At 39.9% G+C, this 18,960-nt stretch overlaps 1 protein-coding gene across 1 annotated transcript; it reads right to left on the reverse strand.

Annotated features, from left to right (window-relative positions):
* Window positions 1–1,586: 1,586 nt before the first annotated feature.
* LOC122871757 lies at window positions 1,587–14,198 on the reverse strand. The gene is made up of 19 exons (XM_044187094.1): window positions 14,043–14,198; window positions 13,001–13,068; window positions 12,288–12,400; window positions 10,389–10,619; window positions 10,134–10,214; window positions 8,960–9,059; window positions 8,673–8,808; window positions 7,524–7,770; window positions 6,684–6,828; window positions 6,491–6,590; window positions 6,323–6,385; window positions 5,976–6,178; window positions 5,181–5,312; window positions 4,268–4,455; window positions 3,900–4,048; window positions 3,549–3,794; window positions 3,303–3,465; window positions 2,690–2,785; window positions 1,587–2,286 (listed from the first exon to the last, which is right to left on the reverse strand). Exons 2-18 carry the CDS (start codon window positions 13,035–13,037, stop codon window positions 2,690–2,692), a joined length of 2,430 nt encoding a protein of 809 aa, XP_044043029.1. The 5' UTR covers window positions 13,038–13,068; window positions 14,043–14,198; the 3' UTR covers window positions 1,587–2,286.
* Window positions 14,199–18,960: the final 4,762 nt, after the last annotated feature.

The following is an 18,960-nucleotide window of genomic DNA, read 5'->3' on the forward strand; positions in this document are numbered from 1 at the left end:
CTGTGCTCAGGCTTGTAGATGTACTCCCATTGCTTACCAGTTTCCCCTGTTCTTCTTCCAGTGATTAACGCTGGTTTTGGCTCACACACACAAACACACGCAACAATTTAACAGCTTCCTTGCCCAAATGGCCCCAGCACACACACACACACACATGCACACAAACGCTCTGACACACGTGGAAAAAGGTACATTTTATATTCTACTAGTTATTTTTGACCATATTTTACAGCTGACAGTCCAAACACAAAAAGGCACAAGCTCTTCCTGTTACAGTGAACATATATGGACATTACTGGGTAAACTGAACTGCCCCTTTGATACAACACATGTCCAATTACAGGAAATCTTAATGCCACAACCTACAATGATATTTTAAACAATAGTGTGCGTTCAATTGGTTTGTCTAGTATTGACAGCTGCAGCCCTAACAAGACCCTCAAGTTTGGTTTTGTGAATATCAGATCATTATCCACCGAAGCCTAACTGATAAATGATTTGATTCTTGAGCATAATCTGGATGTGATTTGTTTGTGTGAAACATGGCTGAAACCAAATGTTTTCTTACCATTAAATGAAGCTTCCCCACCTGACTACACCAACTCCAGGCACGTGCACAGATAGACCCGGGTGGTGCTCAAGCACCTGCCCTTTTCACACTTTTCGCAAGACATTTACGACGATTACGGCCAACTGTAACCGTAAAACCTCAAAGAAGAAGAAGAGCCCCATGCCCGAGTAGGGCGTCTCTCTGAGTAGGGTATCTCTGCAGACCGGAGACTTTCAGAGGGCGTGGTAACTTTCAATCATTTTTTTTTATTTGGCCAATCAGAGGTTATGATCAAGGAGTTGATAAGCAGACAACAAAGCTAGTTGAAACGTTGAGTTGTTTGTGTACCTCCCCCCATATAATACTGTGAAATGAATCATGCATTAAAAAGTGATTGACGACTGGTTCAGGCGGCAGCCTCTGATTGGCCAAATTAAAGAATGATTGACAGTTACCACGCCCTTTCAAAGTTGGAGTGTTTGTATTATGCACAAAATGGCTGACTGGTTTGTCATCTACACAATCATAATCAGCTGGCTGTTGATGGCTGCTTGAAATGAAATATTTACCTTGATGGTGATATTGGACAATATAGCAAGAAGATCAGCCTCTTTGGAGAAGGTGAGATGGAGGTTGAGCATAAGATGTGGAAGAGGTCAGGAAATGGTTCCCTGCTCTGTTTTCTTACATTTTAGGGCCTTGGTCACTTCAGATTACATATTAAGATGTTTTTGAGAACAACAGACTAAAAAATATATACAGTTTAATATTGTAGCTTAAAGATGCTGAAGTTAAGTCTCAGCGATGTAAATAAAAGTGAAGGACATTTCCTTAATGATTTGATGTTAGAGCTCCTTCATTATCTGAAGATCAACATCTGAGTTTACTAACTCTGTGTTAGCCACATTATCTGTTCCCACACACACACACACACACACACACACACACACACACACACACACACTAATATAAATCAAGCAATAGGTTTTGATGCCAAGGAAAGAAAAAAAGATGAATAAATGACTCAAACTCATTGTTTGTTTTAACCCACTCCCTTTATTATTATTTTTTTGTTTTTCTATGCTAATAACAGTAATAACATAATAAGGGTACAACAGCATCTCTCAGTGTAATAACAGCCAGTTTTAACTGATAATCTTCATTTATAGTAACTTCAATCTACTAATAATCATCATTTTAATGTTGTGTTCACATTCACATCAGTATTTTCCTTCCACTGGATCTCTAAACCTTCTTGCTGCAAAGCTTCTTTCAGCCACAAACTTCTTTTAACTTCATGTCACTAAAACACAGAAATTCTGTTTCTGCATTCACTAGGTAGCATTTAGGCTGTGTGCATTTAAAGTAGGCAGTTAACATTATGGAAAGGAAGAAATTATATATATTTTAAAAGAACCCACAGTGCCAGGAAGTAGTGCAGATAGTAAATAAAACCCTCGAAACCCTTCTTTGATTATTTTTCTTCTTCACTTCTATTATTTCATCACAGATTATCTTCCATTTCAAAATCTCATTAATAAGTTGCATGAATCAGTGGGTTGAATCAGCACCCCACAGATTCTGCAGAAATAATATGTAATATCTCAGGTGGGTCAAATGAAGATCGGTGTTATGGCAAATATATCTGGTTTCACAGCAACGATAACTTCAAACATCCTTTCAAAGCCAGTGAGATTTCAGGCTCCTTATCGGATGCAGGTTCAGTCAGGAATCAGCTGAGAAGACAACCAGACAAAACTGAGATTCAGCGTGATTTATATTTGGTCTCTGATGTAGGAAAATATCAAAATTTGAATGACTCCTTGACCTTTCCTCTAGCGCCACCCACAGGACAAACTTTACATGTTTAGCTCTATGAAAAGCTACATCACCAGCATGATGTTGTTCAATCCAACCTTTCTCTCTCAAATGTCTTTCTGGTTATTTACTAAGATCAAAATTCAGTCATTAAAAACAAATTAAATTCAGGAAGGTGTGAGTCCTCTTCCTCTGGGTTAGGATACTTCTGGAGCCCTCTCAAATATTGTGGGAGCGTTTTAGACACACTTCAGATCCAGACTTTACTCTGAGTGGCTTTATACATACCATGTAATGAATCAAAAGGGGAGCTGTCTTTACCTAGTTACTCCAGGCCATAGTGATGAGGGCTGGGCTTTCGTCTGCATATTTAGACCTGGAAGATCTGCGCCTCCTGACAGCACCTGTACCGCAGGACTGTAAGACAGAGAGGATGGCTAGAGTTCAGGCTTCAGACTGTGTCGGCTTTATGAAGATCAGCAGCACTTTGTGAATATTTAGCTTTTTGTATACAAATATTATAGTATCCCTTTAGCATTATGTATTAATTATATAGCACAGAAACGAATCATCGTTTCAAACAAGTTGATTTAAAATGAAAACAGGCTGAAATATTGTTGACACACAGCAAAACAAGGTCTTTAGGACAGAAATGATTTTGTAACATTGGAGTTTTACAAAGTACTAGAATCAGCTCCACCTCAGCCAGCTACAACAGCAATGCTGCTCACATATTAATGCATCAATGATAATAATCCTATCACACCATGAAAGGAACCATTCAGCATAACGAGCACTTGTCCTTTTGTTAAAGTACAATTTGCTGATAATACTTCTGTACTTATGCAGGACTTTTCCTTGTAATGGAGTATTTTTACATTGTTGTATTACTACTTTGACTTTAGTAAAGCAGTATTTCCTCCACCCTGCTTACCTGAGCACAGGAATGGCCCTGTGTGGCGCACAGATCCAGTTTGCAGTGCAGGTAGATTTCGCCGCTTTTCCCAGAGAACTGGAACATGTTGAAAGAGAAGGAGTTGGACGTTCCCAGTCCGTTTCCCTCCACCTTCACCGTCTGGTCTTCGGGGTTCGGGCATCTGCTCAGAAACAGGAAGACGGTCATGATGACTTCATCAGCAGTAAAGCCACTGACAAAGTCTCAGTTTGAGCTTTGTCTCACCCGTTAATGACGAGGTTGTATCGCAGAGTATCTGTAGGTGACCGCTGGTTGGTTGCCCAGCAGGAGTCGGTCACCAAGGCGACCATGTTGCCGTCCAGGCCCTCCGTCTTCAGCTCCACCCAGATCTTCTGGTTCAGCCCGATCTCAGTATCCGGCCGGACAAGGTCCGTGCGGCCGGCGTTGGTGTAGGCGTTCATCATCAGAGTGTAATTCCAAACTCCAGATACAACCTGCTGCACCACAGAGCTGGAGAGCACAGACACACACACTTCAGCTGTCTTAAACTTTAACTACAACAAGCTTCAGTCAGCACATTAACAACCAGGTGAAGCTCAGCCGGCCTGCACACACCCGTCTTTGATCTTGAAGGCCACGCTCTTGACGTCTGGCTTGGTGTAGAAGCAGGAGAAGTCGATGTATACTTGGTCGTTGCGGGTGATGATGCCGGAGCTGGTACTCATCTTGATGGCGTTCTTGTAGATGATTTGGCTGTCGTTCGTCTAGATTGCGAAAGGAACACAGACATGTTTTCAGGTGAAGAAAAACTCGCATGCCTGATGAAGGCCTTTCCTGGAAGCCTAACCTTTCCTGTAAATAACAATATATGGCAGCCTGGCTGAGGCTCATTACTTTGCCATTACAGTCTACAGGGAAGTGACCAGCAAACAGCATGTGTGTTTGTACTTGTTGAGAGCAAAGAACTAGAGGAGAGTACCCACCGTAACCTCCGTCCCGCAGGTGTTGCTGCCGTCGAAGCTGAAGGTCACCATGTGGGTCTGCTGGTCCATGTAACCTTTGCACTTCTGGTCATTGAGCTGTAAGGCGGAGTAGTCGATGCCATTGTCCTCCAGCAGACATCCAGCCAGAGCGAGAGTGGCAGAGTTCTTCATGCAGACTGTCGGCTCGCCTGAACACCCAACAGGACAAAGAAGCAAAACCATCACCACTTCAATATGGATTTATTTGGGGTCGGGGTACTCAGTAAGCAACAGCTGGTTTGTGCTGATCTTTTTTAAAATTTACAAACATTTCTTTGATTCGGAGCTATTATGGAGGCACAAACACGTCCCGTTTTGAATTAAACACTAATCCGTGACAAGAGAGGAGCGCAGCGACAAAACCCAAAACAGCTGTGCCTTTGCCAGATGTTTGCATATCTAAATCAATTAGCATCTTTTAGGTGTATCAGCAGGTGGTCTGTCATTTGTACAATGTTCTATAGAAATATAATCCAGAATATCTGGTTCCTGTTTTTCCTGTAATTTAGAATGCAGATAAGTTAATGAGCCAAACAAATTCAAATTCCCCACTAGCTGTAGTCTGTCAAATGTAGAGAGTTAAAACTACATGTAAAGAAAAACATCTAACAACAAGAACTGTTAATCTTCTCATAACAGGATCAAAAAATGATGTACCAAGTTAAAAGAAAGCCAACTCTACTGGTTGGTGATTTGCTATAACAATTTAAATGAATAAATAAAACCACATTCAGTAGCTGTGGTCAGGAGGGAATCATCAAATTGATCCTGATGATTTTGTCTAATGCTGCAGGACGTCTGGATCAACTCTCCCTCTGAAGAAACATTACAACCCTTAACGGTGTCTTTTCATGCCACGGTTGTTGCACAGTACCTAAAGTGTTTGTCGGTTTGTACTTGGAGGCAAAAATGGCCCGACAGTAGCAGCGGGTTCCACCGAGCTTCTCGCCGCAGAACTCATGAGGGCTGCAGTACTGGTCCTGACAGAAGGCCTGAGGGACAGCAGCTACAGACAGACACACAGACACATGATGAGCTTCACTATCAAGTGTAGGATGAATGACATGAACATCTTAAAAAGGTTTTTTTTTTTGCTTCTTTATACTAATTTCCACTGCATTTATTTGACAGCTATAGCTACTTGTTACTTTTCAGATCAAGATTATACATACAAAACATGTCATGATCTTATGAAATGTGGTGCATTATTATAGATTTAGTAAAAAAGGTATATTTAAATAACACCAGATTTAAAAAAACCATTTAAAATGAACATTAAAATGCTGCTTACATTGCTACATATTTCTACTTTAAGTAGCTTTTGCTGATCATTCTGCAGTGTTTACACAGTAGGAAATTATTATAGTTTCTTAAGTAAAGGGCCTGAATTCCATCACCATCATAACGACCAAGTGGAATTAACTAAACAAATATATATGTATATCATATATATTTTAAATATATATTACATTTAGACTTGTGTTTGGTGTATTTAACCCCAAGTTGCTCTGTTTCTGTCAATAATTCTACTTTCTCTCTTCTGTATGATTCATTTGTTTCAGCCTGGAACAGCAGGCACAAATCAATACATTTTGATTTCCTCATCTCATCTCATCTCGCCCCGTTTCATCGCATGAAACACAGAAGTGAAAGTGAGTGACGATCTTACAGCAGCCGGCCTTTGACCTCCAGTCCTCCAGCCCGATGCTGCCCTTCAGGTTGCAGGACTTGGCGTAAGCCTCCAAAAACTGGCACTTGAGATCGTCCACCTCTGGGTATTTGCACAAAGTGTTTGTGCAGGCGGTTATGTAGGGCTCCGGGTCAGTGAGGCTGTGGCAAGCAGTGAAGGGCGCCTGCCTCATGAGATTACAGCTGTTCACAGAGGAAGGATGAGAGTAAATGACCAGTTTTCTGAACAGAGTCATGGCACCTCAGGACTGTGTGATAAAGATGACTCGTTCCTGTTTTAAGGCTGACAGCAGTGTTCAGTGTGTGTTTGAATGGGTCAGTTCTTACTGTTCAGTTGCGAGGCTGCAGACGATCGTACTGTCAACGGTGTCGTTGGGCTGACGCTCGCAGCTAGGGGGAGACAAACAGAGCGGCACATTCAATTTGAAACCCATACAACATCAATAAACAGGTAATATCAGTCAGTGCATTCATGTGGTTGTGACTGAGTTGTACCCGAGTGCACTGTAAGAAGAGGACTTCTCTGCACTCAGGGTGGTGGTCTGACTGGCTTGAGTGGGGCTGCCACACAAGCCCTTTACAGCTCCAGCAGGTCCTGGCAGATGTCAAGAGACAATTAAAGACAAACCAATGAACTTTCAACCTAATAAGCACAGCTGGCATTCTTATATTCTGTAGTTTTCTGTACCTGCCACATGTGCGGTGTTGCCATCAAAAAAGACAGTCGCATTGAGGGAAAGTATCTTGGCAGTAACTCCAGTCTGGTCCTTGGAGAGCTCCACACCGTGGACCAGCTGAGCCGTGGTGCTGAGCGTTAGTATTTGGTCTTTAACCTACATCACAGCGGAAACACTGGCTGAAACATCACAAATACATCCATACATGTGCTTTGCATGTGCGCTCGTTCCCACTTAAATAGGCTTTTTCACAGCAACACTCAGTAAATGGCAAGAATCTTTTGCTCAGATTACACCATCAAAATGTCTCCTCTCTTCACTCAAAGTTAAAATAACAGCTTCTAATTCTTTTCCTGGGAGAACGATGAAACAAGAGCACACTGAAAAAGTAACAGATGACAGAAGACAGCAAAGAGAACATCGTAAAAACAAATCAGCAAATGAGAACATCGGTAAAAAATAAATCATATTTTTGCTTTGCCACAATGTTCCTGTTGCACCAGGATGATAGTGTGCATCTGGATCTTTAATTATCTCTCCATATAAAGGGGGTTGTATTAAACTCTACATCATCACAAATAGATAATACTCTGACAATTAGTATGTAACAATTCAACACAAATACTGAGTTAATTGTAAAAAAAACCTTTCCATTTCTATTTTACGCTGCTTTGTACTTCTGCCCCACTATAATTCAGAAAGGAAAGGTACCACCACACCTGTCTATACTTTAAATACATCAACACAAAGTGACTCCTGGCATGTAATGATCTTCAGTGATTGGTCAAACCTTTGAAAACAACCCCATAAAAACTCTGTTACTTGCTTTTAGATGGATTGTGGCAGCTTACCCGAACTCTTCCACCTTGTTCCAGGTACATGTTTACGCCTGTATCTTCCAGCCACAGTATCAAGTGGTCCAAAAACGGCACATCTTGACGCCGTCGCTCCATGAAACCGGCCAATAGGGTGAAATTCGAGCTTTTTTGAGGCTTCATCAGACCGTATACACACCGGTCCGGGACAGAGTAGACTCTGCCGGAGAAATCGATGACAGTGGAGCCGGTCACAGTGCACACGGGAATGGGTTGTACGCACCTGATGGAGATGGAAAGGGACAGATGTTTTCTGAAGATGTCATTTTTATGGATCCTATGAAGATGTCATTTTTTCAGTTAATAGAAGAATCCTCACTTGAAAGTTAATGTCTTCTGTGGCTCTGGTGGGTACTCCACCAATTTTACACCTAAAGGTCACTTTCCTCCTCATTTTTATCAAGTGGGGAGAACTATTTTACTAATACTGCTACTATTTTGAGGGTTATTGGACAAAAAGGCTGTAACAAACCTAACCGTAGATATATATCCATACAAATAATCTCACAAATCACTCAGTGACTTTAGATTAAAGAAAAACTGTGCAGGGTTATTGGATAAAAAGGCTGTATCGCGACCTCAGTCCAAGGGTGTACTGCTTGTAGTTATTAGTATTAATGGTGTCAAAGACGTCCAAGTCGTAAAGTAAAGACAAAACTCATCAGATAAGACATTCTTATCTGTTTAGAGTGAACCTGCTCATATCTGAATTAGAAGTGAAACAATTAGTCAGTTAATTGATAAAGTGATCGGCAGAAAATGGAATTAATTGGTAATCAATTCACTGGTTCCTGCTTCTCAGATGTGAGGATCTGCTGCTATTTTGTACTGTTGGGCAGACAAAACAAGAGATTTGAAAACATTACCCTGGGTTTCAGGCTACATTAGCTGTCATTAGCATAACACACTGGGATCTCCAAAAGGACTGACAGCAGTTGAGTTGCATTGTGGGTAATGTTGGTTTTGACAAGGAAGAAAAACTGTCCATCGTGAGTCCGACAATGTTATTGAAGTGCTAAATCATTGGAGATCTCTTTTAAGTTTTATAGACTGAAAGATTAATCAGCTGATCAAAAAAATAGATAGATTTTTAGAAATAATATAATATAAAGAAAACATATTTACTTGTTGTTGCCCAGGCAGACCTCCAGGGCTCCACATGTACTGACAGGAGTGGTGGATGCAGACGCATCACAGACTTGCATGGAGCATTTTTCTGGGTTCAGCTTCTTGTAACTTGAATTGACAACAAAAGGGGCATCTGGGAGGTGATAGGAGGTTTATGAAATTAGTTTAATATTAAACTTCACCATCTAGTGTACAACATTTAAGAGAAGGAAACAACAGAAATTTTAAAATATCACAATTTGTTTTGAGGATCCCTGAAGAGTCCCAGCCCCTTCTTTGCCCACCTGAGATTCTGCATCCGCTCACGTCCACGTATTTCCAGTCTGAAGATTTAGGAAACGACCACGAACCCATAGATGAGCTACCGACCGTTGCATTCAGGCTCTAGAAAAGGAATTGACAAAAATCAAGATTAATAGTGTGATACTGTACTACTCTAATACTGAGTGAACAGTGACTTGAAGCCCCCTTTTTTATACGTGTATAAATATTTTTCTCCAATTTTAGGACAATTCAGTGGGACAGTGGGAGCAGTGGTGACCTAAGCATTGGATGAATGAGCCGACATATGACCAGACGGCAGCGGTTCAGTTCCCAGACTGGCAAAGGCAAAGTCTAAGAACAGCACTCGCCTGTGTGTAATTATTCAAACTAATTATTCCTAATCAACCTTTCTGGACACTTTTAGTCTCCACCAAGTCCTGAGAAACGTATCTGGCTTTTTAGCTGCTAAATGTTCCACTTTCTTCAGCTGCGAGTCAATACGTGTGTGTGTCTGCTGTTTGGTGCTGGGCAGGTAGTGTGCACTCAGTTTCTCTGAACAGCTGCCTGCTGCTGCTAAAAAACTCATCATTCTCTGTTGGTTGAGACTGTGAGTGAGCTCTCTCTCTTTTTACACAACGACTATTATTAATATTCAAAAAATATACAGATTAGTGCTGTTTTTATTCAAAATCCATGTTGGTTCACAATTTCCAGAATCCGCTGCAAAACAAAAATACTTTTGAACCCATTTCACAAGTTGCCAGCAGCCAGAAGTGACACGAGTCCTTGGTCTTTTTGTAAAACACAACCAAAATATTAAAAGAACCAAAACTTGTTGTTGTTGTTGTCGTTGTCCTGCTGCAGGTAGAATGTTTTAAATCAAGATGGTTAGAAGAGTCTTTGAGGATTCTTGTTAAACGACCTTCTGGGCTCATTTCTAGGATAACTGAATGCTCGGGTCACATTACTCAGCTGTAATGGTGCAATACACGAGAGGAACAAACTGGGTCTCCTCTCAGGGATGAGACTCTGTGAAATCCAGTGGTTAACCTCTGGCTGACAGCTGGAGTCTGACATCACAGCCTGAGGTTGGGATCAAGTTAACTTGCCATAAAGCAGAATGGTTGAAGGACATAAGTTGCCATAGTGACAGGCTCATCTCTGAGACCAAAGTTAGGTCTTCCATATACTTACATAAGTAGCTGAAGTATATGCATCAGATGTCATGCTTGCCATAACTGTTTGTGCGCCAAAGCTGTAGAAAATAACATTGATCTGAAAGCATAAACAGACAAGACACAGAAAATATTAGGAAATGGCTTCCAAAATATGTTAGAAATAAACTTTGATTTGAAGTTCCTTTGCCACACGATGTCTCTGAAATGTTCATTTTGTACAAAAGGCTGGACAGTCAGTCGATCTAAAAACATGGAACTGATGATCACTCACATATTGTCTGAAATTTCCATCCTGTAAGTAAAAGTGAATAACGCAGTCTGAAGTGGTCTTGATGTTTGGCACAGCTAGATGAAGGGGTGATCCAGGACTTATTTTCAAAGCAAATATGTTCACATTCATTCTGTCCACAGTCAGCTGATCTTTTATCAAAACACAGTCGGTTGGAGTTTCAGTTGCGGGCTCTTTGAAACAAATGACAGCAGATGAATCTTTGAACGACACCTGCAAAAACAGAGAGACACCATACATGAATTACTCCAAAATAAAATGAGTTCAAGTCAATAATGACATCAAAACACCTTCATCATTTTGGTGCAAAACCTTTCAGTCCAGCAAGTCTTCACACCTGAACCACAAAATATGTCGTTTTTTTACTCGTATGAGCAGTTTTGTAATAGAGAGAATAAACAGATGTTCACAGCGAGCTGGGGGGAAATTTGGAGATTTGTGGGCAATATTGGGTTCTATAAAAAATCTGACAGGTCAGAAGATTATTACCAGTATAGGATACAATCAAAAATACACTCTGCAACACAGTTTTTAAATAATTATTGCAATTCTAAATACTGGATAGTTTTACTCTTTGAGGCTGATAAGAATTCAGTAATGCTCGAATGCTCTTGCGGCTCTGTTACTTCCTCATACTTTCCTAATAATTTCTTGGAGGTTTCCTGGAAAGAACTATGCAGTTTGAATATTGATCACAGGGAAAATAAACACAATGTTCTGAGACTGCTGTTTCAGTTAGCTCAGTTAGTTGTGTTGAGTTTAATAACTTTCTTGAAAGAACTGCTCCATTTAAAGCCAAGTACCCAGTATTTATTCATCTTTCAGCGATTATTGGAAACTTTATTTTTCATACATGTTGAGTTGAACACTTGCCTGCTGACAAGTTGCACATCTTTGTATGTTCAGCTGAGCTGCTACACACTGACTAAAAGAATTGAAGTTACGCTAGCTTGTATGCTAGTATGCTTTCAGTATCACTCTGCAGCTGGAGTTAAGTTTGCTTTGGGTTAGTTTGCAGTGTTGCTAACATTAATGTGCAGAAGGGCCACATCGTAGGTGCGCTCATTAAATAACAAGGCATGCACAGCAGCTGGAACTCAGCCTCTGCGGCAGCCGTTGGTAATTTACCCTGCACATCATTTATCGGCCAGCAGAGGACAGCGCTGCCTTGCTAATGGACATGGATGCACAGTGTAATCTGCATGTAGTTTTAGTTAAGCAGCTTGCATGTTTCATGTGTACTGTATACATTCATTGTGTTATTTACAGTTATCTTTCTTGTATATTATTCTGATTTCATAAAGAAGGACTTCTTCCCCATCAGTTGTGCAGAAGGAATGTGGTTGTGGTGCTGGAAATAAAGGCTCTGGCATTGAAGACATCTGTGTGGTTCTGATTGATCTCTTGCAGCAGGTGACTATTTAAGTTAATCCTGCACAGAAACAGCAGGGAAGCTACAACCTGCTCACACTATACATGAACTATTAAGTTTGTGACAAGGGGTCACAATTGCATTGTTTTAAGCAAAATTTTGAATGCAGGACCTTTACTTGTAACAGAGTATTTCTACGCTGCAGTATTGCTACTTTTACTTTGAAAGATCGGAGTACTTCTTCTACCACTGCAGGCTGCTGCTGTAGCTTCATCTTTACTGTACAGACATGAGAGTGATGCCACACTTCTCATCTAACTCTCAGCAAGAAAAGCAAATGAGCGCATTTCCCAAAACATTAAACTCTTTATTGAACTGTCGCTGAAATGTGTGTTAGATATCTTCGCTAACAGACAGTCACCAGCAGTCAAACAGTCTGTCTGTTAGATACAGTAACAACAGCAGAGGGAAAGGCAAGCCTTTTCTCAAACATGTTTCATTTTACTCACATCCACCATGGAGTAATTGCGTCCATAAAAGGTGATGGGACACGAGCTGATGTCCATCTCTCCAGAATTAACAATAAAAACAGCAGACAGAAGGTCAACCTGGCTGGCAGCAACTACAGCGTGAATGTGAAGGGAAAAGAAATGAGACATCATACATCAATCTATCAAGACCAACTTTCTTTCTTTTCATTCCCAAGTCACACCTCTGACTTCAAATGGCATTGATCACGGCAAGGATTTCTGGGTGTAAAAGACTGAATGAATTAATAAAATACATACTCAGACTGTAGAACATATTTTCTATCATCACTACAGGAGCTGGCTTCATTCTGAGGGTTTTATTTTATTCAGAAATGTGAGGACTTAAAGGTTAAGCGCCTCATGAAGAAGTGGAGCAATAAACTGAATCTAGTGCAAAATCTCTCCAGTGAAACAAAATTGCCCCAACTTGACTTACTTTTGTTGATTCAAAGGTGCCCTTACCTTTATTCATTTATAATGATTCCATGGATGAGCATATGTTTTTAAAAAGGTATCATTCAGGCACATTTTGTATTGGAAATTAGCACAATATAGACAAATCGTTCCAGGGAAGAAATGTGTAAATTAAAATCTCTTGTAGGGCCTGCTACATGTTGAAAATGTAGGCCAGTCATCAGATGCCTTTAAAATAAGGGTTCTAGTCTAAAGCACTTTTCACTGGCTCAGCTTACCTGCCAGAAGGAGAAGCAGAGCACCCGGCTTCGCCATGATGGAGCCCCGGCAGTAACCTGTCGGAGAGCTGGGAGAGATACAGCTCACATAGTGAAATCCATACAAATACACACAGTACAGTATGAGGGATAGTATTCATGATTTGATTGATGAGAGTTTTAATGCCTTTCTTGCATGCTGCATAGGGTTATTAAAAAAAGCAATTTACTGTATATAAAATCCCGTAAATGAACCCTTAAGTTGTGGCTTATTCACAAACTTAGTTTGACTGCAAAAGGCTCCATGTGAACTCTTTTAGATGAGGCCCACGCAGTCGCACTGAGCAAAGGTGATAAATGCAGATTGTGAGCGGACATTAGTGGCCGTAACTCAGTGATCACATCACGTTGAGTACATTATTATCAGCAGCACTAGCAGTGTCTAATTTTTATTTTTTATCATCCAGTGAACCCATTTTACATTTTGCTCACACTTCCCTCCTGCGTCTGAGTGTGTCAAACGTAAAGGCCATGAGGAAACAGAGAAGTGGCTGATGTTGTAAGGAACTTTAGTTTCACCGTAAAACATAACAAGAGTAAATCATCAGATTAAGAGAATTTAAACAAAATGGGAACAAGAAGAAACTTTTTAAAAGCTTTTTAAAATGTGGCACAAACTGATCTGACACTGAGGGGGAGTTTATTCCACTGCGTTCGAGCTGATAGACTAAAAGCTATTTCTTAAGCCTGGACCGGGAAACCTCTAACAACATTTGGTGTAGAATAAGGAGCTAAAAGATCAGAAATAAGCTGTGGAGGCTCTGAAAGTAATCAGAAGAATCTTACAAGTCTAAAATGAATAGCAATGTAATGTATTGTGTGACTATTATATAAGAAAAAAATAGAGAAGTGATACATTTAATTGCATTTTCTTAATTGAGTTGGCATGATGCATCTTTATAGAACCAGAAGGATTTCAAAGATCTGCAGTCATCCTGTAAGTGCATAAGCATCGTCCACATGAAGCCAGACAGAGAGAGGAAGAGCGTGCAGCTGGTCTTACCGGCTGGAGGTCGGGTGGAGCAGCAGGGAGATGAAGCTCTGCAGATGGAGGTCGGTGTCGAACCTGTCTCAGGTTCAGCTCTCGGGCAGATGTGCCTGCTGTGTGTCTCTATCTGTCGCTTTTTACGCAGGTCCTTCTCGTTCACGCCCCTGAAATCTTACATTCTTATGTAAGATTTACACATTCTTAAAAAGTTTTGACTCCCCAAACTGGCTTTTTGTGACCTGCAGCAGTCCATTGGGTTACTGTGCTTTTCTCTGGTATTATTTTCCGAAAAATGCAGTAAGTGACTGTCAGTAAGTAAGAACAATTAACGAGCTTTGAGAAGCCCTGGAGAAAAATACTTTGCCTATGAGACCTGGTCCATATGAACAAGTGAAACATTTTTCTTAACATTATTTTATGGTGAATCTGTTTCAGCACAAACACAATTTCTCAAATACTGGCACAAAGGCTTTTACATTGTTATAGAGGATGGAGAAACTAATATCCTAAATCGAGCAAAATTCTCTATGGTGTCTGGTTTAAATGCTCAGAGTAAATAATAGTTTGTATTATTGAAGTAAAAGCATTAGTTTCCATATTATTCAAACCCCAGTCTGTTGTTGTTACATTGCATTGTGGTCCGACTGCTCCTGTGAGCTCTGATGGATTTAATGTATGGATTGTTGATAAAAAATGGTTCCCCACGAAGAAGCCCCTCACCTTTTGATTCCAAATAAAAACATGCAGTGAACTTTCGATGTTTTAGATCCCTGAAGCATTTTCTGCTGTCAGATTCCACTAAAGCTGCTGGAAACACCCGGAGGTTACGGTGGCATTGTCCGCGTTCTAGATGAGTGTATCTACAGGGAGAAACATACAGTAAATCAGACTACTGGCTGGTGCCCACAGAGTCAAGTTTGGGGAAAGAGGGCCTTTACAGGTGCAGTGTTGCACGGTCGAGCTGTTTCACTGTTGTGATTTTGATGAACTGTTGTTTCTGTTTCAAAGAAATTAATTTTCTTTCTAACTTGAAAACCCCCCTCTCATTCCCAATATTTAAGAACGTATGGATTTCCTGGTCACTTCACTGTTGGAAAAGGATGCTTTCATCACCTATTCCTAATAAATCATTGCTAAAAGCACATCAACATGTCAGTTGGTCTCCCTTTCCATTCATAAAGTCAAAACTGCAGCTACTGGTGGCAAATTTAGAAAGAGAAAAGCTGAGAAACTAATCAGATGTTACTGGGTGAGCGAACTAATCGACATGTGAGCGTCAGAGTTCGGATGTGTCCCATTCTCCCTGATGGGACATGAGGCTGTAAAGACTTCACTAAATAGTTGTCTGTGTTATTTATTTATTGGTTATGATGCTTTAGTGAATTGTTCACACTCTAGGACTTGACCCTCGACCCCATGAAGACAGAACCATTAGTAACATGGTTTGATTTGATTAAAACTTGAGTAAAAGTTACTCTGAGTAAATCTTTGTTGTTGTACTTTAGTTGTTTGTAGAAATGCATCACATGGTTTCAAATATTTCATTTTCCAGTTGAGCAGGTTCCCCCTTTATGATCTCTGCTGTCTTTCACCTCTGTTTTCTTGGCAGACTTAAATCTGTCCTCCGCTTTCACACGCCCATCACTGGACTTAAAATAGTGACCTTTGACGTGTTTATCCTGAGGGGGTTTCAGGTGCAATTACAGAAACCAGTTTGTTCAAATGTCGTGCCACAAATACCTTCCTTGGTTTTAATGTGACCATTTTTTAAATTACTTTTTAAACTTTTTCTAAATCAACAGAGTAGAGAAAAGGGCCAATTACAAATACCACTAACAATAATCATAAAAATAATATGTACTGTGCTTTTAACCAATTACCCCCCTGCTGCGGCTGGACCTGTGGTTTCCTCTCACTCTGTCAAACAGGTTCTTCAGGTGCCTTCCTTAAACAGAAGGTTGCTTTTTAAAACATTCGTTTATTAATTAACCACTGTCCCATCCATAAAAAAAACGTTTTCTACCTCAGAGGAGTACAGGAAAGGGTCGAACCTAAATACTACTGCTACTAAAAATAACAAGTACTGTACACATAACTCACATCTGGAAAATAAATCCAGAGAATTTTTCATTCATATGCACCTACATGAGAAAAGACCAAATCAAACTGTAAAATAAATGTTGTGTGTGTAGTAGCGTTGGATTGAAATTTCCTCTTGCGCCCGTGATAAGATCAGCCTTTGTTGATCCTCAGAGGAGAAATTCAGGTGTTGCAGCAGCACAAGAACACAAATCAGTCCAGATAAATAGAGACACGTATTAAATAGATAATTACAAGTATATGAAATAAAAATAAGAGTCAAAAGAAAATAATTATCTACAGGGAGAAACATGCAATGTTGCACGGTCGAGCTGTTTCACTGTTGTGTTTTTGATAAAATTTGAAATTTGTTTTTAAATCTAATAGAAATACATTTTTTTAAATCTTGAAAACCCCCCTCTCATTCCCAATATTTAAGAACGTATGGATTTCCGGGTCACTTCACTGTTGGAAAAGGATGCTTTCATCACCTATTCCTAATAAATCATTGCTAAAAGCATATCAATATGTTAGTTGGTCTCCCATTCCATTCATAAAGTCAAAACTGCAGCTACTGGTGGCAAATTTAGAAAGAGAAAAGCTGAGAAACTAATCAGATGTTACTGGGTGAGCGAACTAATCGACATGTGAGCGTCAGAGTTTGGATGTGTCCCATTCTCCCTGATGGGACATGAGGCTGTAAAGACTTCACTAAATAGTTGTCTGTGTTATTTATTTATTGGTTATGATGCTTTAGTGAATTGTTCACACTCTAGGACTTGACCCTCGACCCCATGAAGACAGAACGGTTAGTAACATGGTTTGATTTGATTAAAACTTGAGTAAAAGTTACTCTGAGTAAATCTTTGTTGTTGTACTTCAGTAGTTTGTAAAAATGCATCACATGGTTTCAAATATTTCATTTTCCAGTTGAGCAGGTTCCCCCTTTATGATCTCTGCTGTCTTTCACCTCTGTTTTCTTGGCAGACTTAAATCTGTCCTCCGCTTTCACACGCCCATCACTGGACTTAAAATAGTGACCTTTGACGTGTTTATCCTGAGGGGGTTTCAGGTGCAGTTACAGAAACCAGTTTGTTCAAATGTCGTTCCACAAATACCTTCCTTGGTTTTAATGTGACCATTTTTTAAATTACTTTTTAAACTTTTTCTAAATCAACAGAGTAGAGAAAAGGGCCAATTACAAATACCACTAACAATAATCATAAAAATAATATGTACTGTGCTTTTAACCGATTCCCCCCTGCTGTGGCTGGACCTGTGGTTTCCTCTCACTCTGTCAAACAGGTTCTTCAGGTGCCTTCCTTAAACAGAAGGTTGCTTTTTAAAACATTCGTTTATTAATTAACCACTGTCCCATCCATAAAAAAAACGTTTTCTACCTCAGAGGAGTACAGGAAAGGGTCGAACCTAAATACTACTGCTACTAAAAATAACAAGTACTGTACACATAACTCACATCTGGAACATAAATCCAGAGCATTTTTCATTCATCAGAAAAGACCACATCAAACCTGTAAAATAAATGTGTGTGTAGTAGCGTTGGATAGAAATTTCCTCTTGTGCCCGTGATAAGATCAGCCTTTGTTGATCCTCAGAGGAGAAATTCAGGTGTTGCAGCAGCACAAGAACACAAATCAGTCCAGATAAATAGAGACACATATGAAATAGATAATTACAAGTATATGAAATAAAAATAAGAGTCAAAAGAAAATAACTATCTACAGGGAGAAACATGCTATGTTGCACGGTCGAGCTGTTTCACTGTTGTACTTCATCATTGTTTGTGGTCCCACTGCTTTATGTGTAAAGATAATTGTAAAAAAATCAATGTTTTTCCTTTATTTTTTTTTTTTCTTTTCTTTAAACCTTATTAAAACCCAATATGTACAGAAGCAGTGAAGTGATAACTCTCCCCTTGGGTGTAAAGAAAGTACTTTCAATGCCAATCCATTGTGTTCCTTTCCATCTTTATTTTAACCTATTTTACAGCTGAGACCCCAAACAGAACTAATGAATCAGTGTCATCAGTTCAACATCATGTTTATAAGCAATTTCCACAAAATTAGGGAAAGTTGTGAGGTGATAAAATAATGTACAGTATGTTTTTATGACCTGTGGTTTCCTCTCACTCTGTCAAACAGGTTCTTCAGGTGCCTTCTTTACACAGAAGGTTGCTTTTTAAAACACTTTTATTTGTTACTGATTACACACACCTGCCACCAATCAACCCACTGCACTATAAAGCAACACTTCCCCGGTTCACTCACTGTCTGGTCTACACTCTACCATCAGATACTACCCGACTCACTTCTCTACAGAAGAACCCCGCATATTCTGGCTTCCCCTCAACCTGTGTGTGTGTGTGTGTGTGTGTGTGTGTGTGCGTGTCCTCGTCTCCTGGTTCTCCTGCTCCTCCTGCTCCCGTCACTATCAGTGAATGGAACGGACTTCTACAACAGATAGACTCTCATAGACGTTTCTAGTTATTGCATAAGTTGTTTACTACTTTGCTCCTCCTGTGTACAACTACTACTGTAGCAATAAACTTACATCGTATCTGCACTTACCTCCGTGGCCTGTGTTTGTCTGCTGACAGCTACTGCTACTAAAAACAACAAGTTCTGTACACATAACTCTCATTTGGAAAATAAATCCAGAGTATTTTTCATTTATATGCACTTACATGAGAAAATACCAAACGCGCAAAAATAAATGTTGTGTACGTAAAGGTATTGGATATAAATTTCCTCTTTTGCCTGTGATAATTTAAGACATATTGTACTACATCCCATCTTGATATTAAAACAGACAACTCTAAGTATAATTACATAAT

Source organism: Siniperca chuatsi, linkage group LG24 (genome assembly GCF_020085105.1).
Source record: "Siniperca chuatsi isolate FFG_IHB_CAS linkage group LG24, ASM2008510v1, whole genome shotgun sequence".
Classification (NCBI taxonomy): Eukaryota; Metazoa; Chordata; class Actinopteri; order Centrarchiformes; family Sinipercidae; genus Siniperca; species Siniperca chuatsi.